At 48.2% G+C, this 10,528-nt stretch overlaps 1 protein-coding gene across 1 annotated transcript; it reads left to right on the top strand.

Moving 5' to 3' along the window:
- The first annotated feature begins 901 nt into the window (after positions 1-901).
- Positions 902-7,847, top strand: LOC120844837 (DNA polymerase delta catalytic subunit-like). The gene is given in 2 exon segments (XM_040216790.1): positions 902-3,441; positions 6,444-7,847. Coding segments are annotated over 2 exon segments (3,927 nt in total). The 3' UTR covers positions 7,831-7,847.
- The last annotated feature ends 2,681 nt before the right edge of the window (positions 7,848-10,528 follow it).

Genomic DNA, 10,528 nt, shown 5'->3' with positions numbered 1-10,528 from the left:
CAGAAAGGTTTGCGAGTCGTTAGAATCGAACAGGTCAAAGGCTTGCAACAGTCCGTTAATGTTGTCTATGGCCTGTCGCATGTTGATTTGGGACTCGCGCGAAGATTCAATTTTTTTCGAAACTATGCAGCACGCCAGGTCCAGATTGAGTGGCTTGTTGTAAGTCAGGATCTCGCCAATCAGTAATAGACTCTGGACGCTCAGGTGCTTGACGTACGTCGGGTAAATGGGCGTGACCGTCATCGAAGTGTTGGGTTCTTTGAGGGCGTTCGTGTTTAGGGCATTTTTCTTTGACTTGGCCGCCGTTGCCACGTCCACAACGTCCAGCTCCATCGGGCAATCGGTCTTGTAGGCCACGGACACGTCGGGGACGCGCCGCACTTTATCCAACCACCCCATAAAGTACTGGAGCAGAACCTTAAAATCGGTCGTCTTGGGTGGCGACGACGTCGGCAGGACTTCTTCCAGCACCTCGGTCATGTAGCCCAGGGTCCTGTCCACTCTACAATTCTCCTGAATCTCGGAAAACATGCGAGACACCACCAAATGCACAAACTGCGCGCCCGTCATGGCCTTGTCCGCGCTCAGCGCAATTCCGAATCGATCGGCGGCGGCTCGCACCTCGGTGTTACGCTCGCGCGGATAGTCGTACGTGCTGAGGTTGACGACGGTGTTTTCGTGTTCCATGATCACGCCGCTAACGGCGTCCACGTGCGTAAACTTGTTTGTGACGTACTCGTTGGCATTTTCACCCAGTCTGATGTGGACCGGGTCTTTCTCTAGCAGCGGATCCATATTTTATTTATAACCTTTTTTATGACCTCGGTCGTTATCGGAAGCTCCGCCTCACGCGCCATAAATATATTGAGGGGAGTCGCGCTCCGGCGTATGCCGCATAAAGATGTATCTCTACGCCGTGGACTACGAGTACGTGTACGACAAGTTTAGCGGCAACTCGAAAATAGCGATTTGTTGCAAAAGAAAGGGTCGCGACGGTCTGTACGTGTCGTGCGTGGTGTACGTGCTATGGTCCAGCTACCTTTACGTTTCCGTCAAGGAATGCGCCATTTATAAGTACGAACGATGGGGCGGAAACGAGGACGACAACGAGTCCGACGCCGACTATGTCAGGCGTGATGTCGTGGATGGGCGACTGCAGCGACAGAAGCTCGAAATGTCGTCGGCTTCCAACGTGCGGTGCGAGGTGGTCGAGAAGCTCAACGGCTATGGATTCCGCGAGGCTGAAGACGTCTACCTCAAGGTGTACATCTCGGACCCCAAACTCATGCGGGCGTTCCTCCACGGCATGCCGGCCGGATCCCCCTTTGGCGGCCAAGTGGATTCCATCATTCAGTTTATGGTGGACCTCGAGGTTACGCCCTGGCTCTACGTAGCGGACGACACGATACGAAGCCTGCAGCGGAACGGCACCTGTTTTTCGCGAAGAATCGAGGAGTTTGATGTCGTGGACTGTAGGGATCTGAAGCCGGTCGTCGAAGAGTTTGAGTTTGATTTCGACGCGGCCGACAAGACACGTGCGTCGCACTGGGACTTTGGTAACCGCCTCGTGGATTGCCGAACGCACTGCCGATTTCTGCACTCGGACACCTGCAATCTGGAAGAGTTTGCCGCTGAGCTGAAGAGGCAGCACGTCAACGTTACCCGGTCTTTGGCGGGGCCTTCGCGTTACTATCTCCGCGTCTATCACGAAAAGGTGAACACCGACTTTAAGCTAAAGTGGGATGACGACTACGTGCGGTTCGAGAAGGGACCGACGAAGGCCGTGACGATAGTGGACAGGGCCACGAACGAGGCACACTGCACCTTCGACGATTGGCTGTGGCGGTGTGGACGGACGGCGACTGGGATCGCCATCTCGAGAAAGTTTGAGTGTAGGGAAAAGTTTAGCTACCGCAAACCACTCGACATACCGCCCGTGGTCACAATGTGCTTTGACATAGAGTGCATAAGCGACGACGAAGCGAACTTTCTCATCGCCAAGCTGGGGGATTCCATAATTCAGATTGCCTGCGTCACCGTACACGACATGCTCCGCACAAAATTGACCGACTATTCGAAAGCCGACTGCATACAAAAGACCGTGTTTACGGTGGGCTACTGCTCGCCCATCCCCGGCGTCAGAGTCGTGAGCTGCATCGACGAGAAGGAGCTGCTGAGGGCATTCAACTCGCACTTTGTCGAGATGGACCCGGACATTGTCACCGGCTACAACATAATCAACTTTGACTTTCCCTACGTGTTGCAGCGAATGGACATGCTCAAGGTGACCCATACTATGAGCAGACGCAAGTGGTGTCGGTGGACCCACTACCACAAGTACGCCAGTGGTCGCATCGAGTATTTCAAGCCGCCGACGCCGGACAACGTGGCCAGTCCGGAATGGCGCAAGTGCGTGCGCGACAACCAGGCCAAGTCGTGGAACACGGAGATAGTCTTGACCACGCCGTCGCGGGTCGTCATCGACATGTACAAGATTATTCAGGAGGGGCAGTTTCGCTTGCGGCGGGAGACGCTGGACGCAGTCTCTTCGCACTTTCTCGGCGGTGAGACCAAGGAAAACGTAAAGTACAAGGACATGTTTCGGCTCTTTCACGGCGGACCCGACGATAGGAAAAAAATTGCGAGTTACTGCGTCCAGGACTGCATGCTGCCCCTCAAACTGATGACCAAGCTCACGACGCTCGCCTCGACGCTCCAGTTTGCCAAGGTCAACATGATACCGATGCGCTACGTGCACGGAAAGGGGCAGCAGATCAGGGCCTTTTCTCTGATTTTGCACGAGGCGAAGGCGCGCAACATGATCTTTCCCTCCTTTGTGCCGCCCGTCGGTATGGACAGTTTCCAGGGGGCCACCGTCGTGGAGCCGTACAGGGGCTTTTACCAGAGCCCGGTGCTGACCTTGGACTTTGCGTCTCTTTACCCCTCGATAATCATTGCGTACAATCTCTGCTTCACGACGCTCAAGACCAACGTCGGAGAAAACGTCGGCGAGATGGTCTATCACCGGAACGCGAGGCTGGTGTGTGACAAAGTGTCGGACGAGGAGCCTCGGAGGCAGGCCACGATAGGGGCGGTTTTCTCTCGCGGCATCAAGCCTGAGCTCAAGAAGAAGCATAATGTCAAGCGATTGCAGAGGGGGCAGACCACTTTGGATAAGTTTGTATCCAAATCTCGCAGGACGTCCGTACCCGCCACTATCGCGCGAGCATCCGCCTCGCACAAAGAGGAGGTGGAGTTTGCCAACGGCGAGATCCTAACCCCGTCCGGCGATCGCTTCGTCGACCCGAGCGTGAGACTGGGCGTCATCCCGAAGGTGATTGTTCGACTCCTGAACGCTAGACGCGAGGTCCGCGCGGAGATGAAGAAGGAGACTGACCCTTTCGTCAAGATGCTGCTCAACAACCAGCAACTGGCCATAAAGTAAGTAATATAGTAAGTAATATTTATTTTCAGCAATATTGTGCTGAGGGCACCAGACAAAAAGCTTCCATGAGGTAGCTTGACTGGGCCTGGTGCCCCTGCACTTACAGGGCATTATAAAAAAAACAAGTACTACAGAATACACTTTGACTAAACAAAACAAACACGTACATCTTTTTTTGTTAAACAGTGAATATCATTGTGGTCTATAAGGAACTTGTTAAGTAATGAAGGCAGGTTATGCGCAATAGATTGGAGTGCATAATTTGTACGAAAATGAGGCACGTTCGAGAACTCTCTGCGTCTGACAAGGATGAAGGATTCACGTTTTGTCAGATGGGATACATTAGACAAAAAAGAAGCAAACTCAGCGGTCGAAAATAAATAAGAACATAGCAAACGGTACTCGTATACACTGGCAATCCTCATGATGTTGAATTTAAGAAATAATGGCTCAGTATGAGTGTCGTAAGGCACGTTTGCAATAAAACGCAGCATTTTCTTTTGTAGGATCGTGAGTTTGTTAATATTAGATTTGGTTGTTGTGCCCCAAACCAAATGACAATAGTTAATTTGTGAGCTAAACAGAGCATGATAAATTTGCATTTTAATATTTACAGGCAACAAGGAGCGACAGTGGCAGATTATTCCAACAACTTTTGACAGTTTCGTAACTAAGTATTCGATGTGATTATCCCATTGCATATGTTCTGAAAAAATGACACCTAGCGTTTTGTGCTGTTTAACTATTTCAATCTGGTCAGTTCCAATCTCTAGAGTATAATTACTAATAACGTGCTTATTTACAGGTCTAAACAAAATTGCTTTGGACTTTACAGTGTTTATTTTAAGACCATTTATTTTTGACCACGAAAGAAACTTTTCCAAAACTAAGTTTCCCATGGGTATAAGTTCGTCCATATTCGATGCAGACAGAAATATACTCGTGTCGTCTGCATACATTACAAAACGTGCTTGATGGCAAATATTGACTAGATCATTTATATATACATTGAACAGCAGAGGGCCGAGTATGCTGCCTTGGGGCACACCAAACTTCAAGATTTGCAAAGAGGAAACATGATCACTCACGGAGACACATTGCTTACGGTGTTCTAAATATGAATGAATAAGTATCAAAGGCGTGCCACGTATGCCATAACATGAAAGTTTATCAAGGAGCGTCGAATGGTTAAGACAGTCAAACGCTTTGCTAAGGTCAATAAATATTCCCAGTGTCAGCAGTTTGCATTCTATATTGTGTAATATTATTTCTTTCTGTGATATCAGAGCGCTTTCCGTGGATTTTCCCTTGCGAAATCCGAACTGGGAGTCAGTTAGCACTGAGGTCTTCGTAAAAAAATTGTCTAAACGATATAATATAATTTTTTCCAGCCCTTTAGAAAATATTGGAAGAACAGAGATGGGTCTATAATTTGTAACTAAATTTTTGTCTCCACCTTTATGCAAAACTGAAACTTTTGCGAGTTTCATGTTATTCGGAAATTGACCACTCGACAATGCTAAGTTAAATATATATACCAAGAGTGGGGCCACCACATCGATTACGAATTTAACGGGCTTTATTTGTATATCGTCTATGTCATGGCTTTTACTGTTATTCAATCCCATAAATACACGGATCACTTCCAATTCGTCTGTAGGTTGTAGGAAAATTGTGTCTGTTACACGGTGCGAGATAAACGAGGAAGCATGCTCATTGTGCGCGCTAGAAGGCAAGTTAGTAAAATGTCTGTTAAAGAGCTCAGATAGTTGTACTCCTGACACGCTCTCACCAGAAAGTGAAAGTTCATCTATTGAATTCTTCTGCTTGCTGCGTTTAAGCACTTCATTTATCGACTGCCAAACAATCGCAGGACGCTTCTTGTGGGCGTCATGAAAAAGACGTTTGTGATATTCTGTTTTTGATTTTTTAAGTGCAGATGTCAGTTGATTGCGATACCTCTTAAAAACTGCATGGTCACCGTCATCCTTTGAACAGAGGTACTCCTGATATAAGCGATTCTTTTTTCTTATCATTGTTAGAATAGGTGGCGTGACCCATGGTTTTCTTATTCGTTTTTTAGCAGTAACCGTCTTATATGGAAACGATGCGATGTATAGCGTCTTAAAAATATTTATGAAATCATCATATGCTTCGTTCACGCATTGCTTTGAAAAGACAGAAGTCCAGTCTGTTTGCATGACTGTGCTTCGAAAGGACCGCAGTTGGCAGTCGGTTATCGCTTGGAAAGTTACGAGTCTACCGACGCTCCGTGATAAATCACGGGTTTGAAAACAAAAAAATATTGGTAAATGATCGCTTATATCACTACTAATAGTACCTGCACTGCGAACTATAGTATTTATATTGGTAATAAAAACGTCGATACAACTTGCCGTAGAATGAGTAATTCTGGTGGGGGACACAATCACATTGCAAAAACCACTACTACTGAGTGTACTACTCAGTCGTGAAGAAAGAGAAGAGTTTTCCGAACTATTTACATTTAAGTCACCGCCCAGAACAAGTGAGTAGTTATTCAAGGATATGAAATCAAGATACCTCTCAAGAAAAGACAAAAAGTTATTAAAGCTACCAGCTGGCGGTCGATACATAACAGAAAGCAGCTGACGTCCGTGCTTCACAGTTACGATTTCATAGTCGTCTGTAATTTCGGTAAAGGCATCGAGTATTTCGCATCTAATATCCTGTCTAACATAGATACAAACACCTCCCCCTCGTTTTCCGCTTCGATTCAAAAAGAAGTGATTGTAACCCGGCACGATAAAAACATCGTCATCTGTTGCGTACCATGTTTCGGAAAGCATCACCGCTTCAAACGAAACACAGAGTTGATCTAAAAGAGTAATAAAATTGTCACTTTTACATTTCAAAGAGCGTATATTTAAATGTAAGATCGTGGTCGAGTCTTTGGTTCCTGCATATCGCTTTAGTTTAACAGGCAATAGAAGTTCATGGTATTCGGCCATGAAGCTAGAGGTTAAGTTACCGCCAACTCGATGTATGGCTTCACCGGTGCGCTCGAGAAGGGAGTGCTATCTTGCGTGCAAGTGTCGCGCAGCGTCACAGCCTTTGGCAGGAGACTCATCGGGAGGACCAAGGCGTACGTCGGCGAGTATCAGGAGCGCGTCGACGACGGCGAGTTTGCCGAGGAGTACGTCGAGGTCCCTCCGCCGCGCAACCTTTCCGTAATATACGGCGACACCGATTCCGTGATGATCAAGACGCCAGACGGAATCAGCATCGAGACTGCTCTCGTGTGGGGCGAGAAAATTTGCGAGTGGATCAACGGACATTACCGGCGTCCGACAGAGTTGGAGTTTGAAAAGATTTATTGCCCATACATTCTATTTACGAAAAAGCGCTACGCCGGTAGGATGTTTGTCGACGCCAACACTCCTCCCAAGGTCGACTGTAAGGGCTTGGAGAACGTGCGGAGAGATACCTGTCCCTACGTGTCGGAAGTCGTCTCCGAGACCATTTCGATCCTGGTGGAGAAGAACGACGTGAAGGGTGCCGTGGCATACGCGAGCAAAGCCCTGTGCGACCTGAAAAACCAGAAGGTGACCATAGACAAGTTGTTGATGACCAGAGCCTTGAGTAAAAAGGAATACAAATCTACGATGCCTCACGTCGAGGTGGCCAGGAAGATGGCGAGTCGCAATCCAGGTTCGGAACCGCGGGGAGGAGAGCGCGTTCAGTTTGTGATGAAGGCGTTTAAACCCTACGAGGTGGAGAGGCTACGGGGGACAGATTACCTTACCGGCAAGCTAGTAAAGGCGGCGTATCGCGCCGAAGACCCGGCCCATCTCTTGAACTCGGTCGACGAGGACATTGACTACGAGCACTACGTCAAGATGCTGAAGCCGCCGCTACTCCGGATATTTAGCGTCGTCCTCGCGTGCCACGAAGCGGAGGCAGCGCGGATCGTCTTTGGCGCAAGCGACGGCATTCGTAATCGTCCTGCGCTCGAAACGAGTGCGCCGTTGGCCAGGTTTGTAGTCCGCCAGCCTCGCTGTACGAAATGCAGAAAGAGAAAGAGCTCGTCTTCCGTTGATCAAGGATGCGACTGCGGCGCTAATGACGGCGACTGCGACGAGTCCGTCCACGACGGGATCGGTGCACATGCCGGGAAGGTCTTGAACTTTTTAGATATATGTAAGCGGTGCACGGGCAAAAAGTCGGCGGGGGAAATCTCGTGCACGAACCAGGACTGTAAATATTTTTTCGTGCGGAAAGAGTGCGCGCGATTATTCGATCGGCGGTACGGCAAAGTGTCTCACGCGGAGTGCAACGAGTGTCGCGAAAAACCGTGTTCGGTGGCCCTGTGCATGCGGGAGCTGCGGGACATGTTGGACTGGTGACGTCTTCGTTGACTAATAAAAATATGTATCAACCCAATCAGAATACGAATATCAGAATTCCTATAGATCTGTTTATCGCCTACTGGCGTGGTGGCGGGACCTTTGGATTGAGTCAATTGTACGAACAGTTGAAGGAGTCGGCGTGGGCTGAGATATTGCAAACTACCACGGGATTTTTTACCGCTCTAAACATTAATACTCTAGTCAAGTGTTTAAAGAACACGACTCACGGTCAGTTGGCTGCTAACTATGGGAACGCCGCGCTAGTGCCCGCCGGCTTCGACGTCGTTTGGAAACACAATCCTTGGATACGCGTTAATGACCAAGCTGGTGCGGAAATCTCCGCTTTGAAATGTAGAGAAACGTACAAGGCTGGTACGGATGAAGTTCAAATTACTCCGGATGTTACACATAAAGCTCTTTTTCAAAAAACACCAAAGGACGATGTTTACGATAAGGCCCCCACGTTGCAAATCGTTTTGATTCCGAATCAAAACAATGGACACTGTCTTTCTATAGACTGACATATACGCGTATAATAGTTATAGGATGGGTCGCGAAGTAGTCACGCCCGCCGTGTACACCGCACTCTCCAAGAGCGTCGAAGTGTTATATTCGCAAGGTGCGCGCTCGCTAGCGCCGACGTATCTATTCCCAACGGTGCAAAGATTGATGTCTTTCAAGAATGTTTTAACAAATGAAGAACACGTGCGCATATACGACGCACTCTTCATGCACCCTTACAGGAGCGACTACGCGCTCTGGACCGAAATTTGCGACAGGCTGGACCCCATCGTGGGGGTGCGAAGCTACGTCGAGTTTAACGGAGTTCTCGCCACTCTGAAAGAGCTTCAAACGAAAAGCGAAACGTTTTGCGGATTCGGAGCGGCTTCCGTGGGTATACACTATACGCAATCGATTGATCCCAACGACGAAGCCATACAGACCAGTTCGGCATTGTCCGTGTTTTCGCACAGAACGATTCCCGACACCTTGGTGAACAAGCACCAGTTACCAACGTTTCACGACGACGCCATCAACTGTCTACTCGTTGGCGTGAAAGAAATGTATCCGCTCAATGCGACGATTTCCGTCCGGTATTGCGCTCTGATTTGGTTGTACAAGGCCATGGTGACCAAGAAACACTTACCCGTCCTCAAAGCTTTAGAAAATTGTAGACCCGTTATGCTCTACGTCTGCATGATGCTTTTCGGAGATATTAACCAAGACGAAACGTACAACGTCACGTTGGCGTCTATGGATAAAAGAATCAAGAGGGCCATAATTTTCAACTCTGAATGTTATCTGGCCGTGAAATCTATACAGGCGTACGGACAAGCCGGTAACACTGTCGTAGATGTGGTATGCCCTTACATTCCACAAGATGATGATTTTAAAGAAGTCGTGATCGCTGCTTTAGAAGTTTTTAAAAACGGATCGGTGTATCTTGTGAGTTGGCAACACGGGAACTCGTTTTTTCTCAAAAAGCCCAACGGCCAGGCCACCAATTCAAATGTAACGTTAATGGATTTAATATCGAAGGACGAATGGTCTGTCGGGTACGTCTTACAACCTCTGTGCGACAAGCCGACGTATACGACGTATCCTGCAAATGCGGAACATATATTTAACGCTAAAGGCGATGAGCACCTTAAAGAGACGCAGTGCGTGTTCGGTCAAATGACCTTGATAGAAAGGCTATTAAGTTTGTACTACGCGTCCGACGAATCTCCAAAGAAAGGTAATAGGGCCGGTGAAAATTATCTAGAAGAGCCTGTCGTAGGTCCCCTACCGACTCAGTTAACGTCCTTCGTAAGCTTGTACACAAGGACTAAAGACAATCCTTTACAGAGACTTCAGTTACACGAAAACGTGAATTATTTGGCCAAGTTATCCAGCGAAGAGGACGCTTGGGCACCAAGAATGTGCGAGATTCTACTTCGGTGTATCGGTAAGATGGACCCCACGCACGAATATGTTACAATGTACAACAGGAAACACGAAGACGTGGGAGTCGATTTGGACATTAAAGATGCCGTCATACAGATCGTTCTGACTGCCATCAAGGATAAATCTATGGAACCTTTAACGTCGACCGAGGTTCCTCTAGGAGCGTTTGTGAAGGACTACGTCTTGGCCTGTAAGGAATGTTTAAGGCCTCTAGTGAATGCGATCGCCGTCAACCTAAAAAGGACTGTAGTCCCGATGATCAACGGTAAACATGCAAACATGTTTAACGTGGGAGAAAGTCTCGAGGACGTGGAAAATTTCATGTCTGCGTACAGCGTGGCTCTCCTGAAGTATTTCCACCTATACACCTTCTTCGACCACGATAAATTCGTTACTCAGATCGACAAATACAGATCTTGTTTGGACGACGAAGAACGGGATGCGCAGATCCAGACGCCGACTCTTAAAGTGTGGAACGCACTAGTAGGTGACGACACCGAGATCAGACCGCAAGTCCGGTACGCCACTTTACCCGACGTGGCATTTCTACCCGTTACAAAACTCGACGACGATAGGCGCAATCTGAATAGACCTTTCGTATCGGATCTATGGTACAGCATCGACGCCCTGAGACTCACCAGACGTTCTTACAAGTCTCTGTTGAACGGCACCGATCCTTACAACATTTTACTCTCGCAGGACGGGAGTGGCTTTTATAGGTATCGAATACTGGGGAAGCGAGACTTTT

The sequence above is a fragment of the Ixodes scapularis genome, unplaced genomic scaffold (genome assembly GCF_016920785.2).
Source record: "Ixodes scapularis isolate PalLabHiFi unplaced genomic scaffold, ASM1692078v2 ptg001041l_1__unscaffolded, whole genome shotgun sequence".
Classification (NCBI taxonomy): Eukaryota; Metazoa; Arthropoda; class Arachnida; order Ixodida; family Ixodidae; genus Ixodes; species Ixodes scapularis.
Note: the sequence above shows the minus strand (reverse complement) of the source record. Positions and strands in the feature narration are given on the sequence as shown.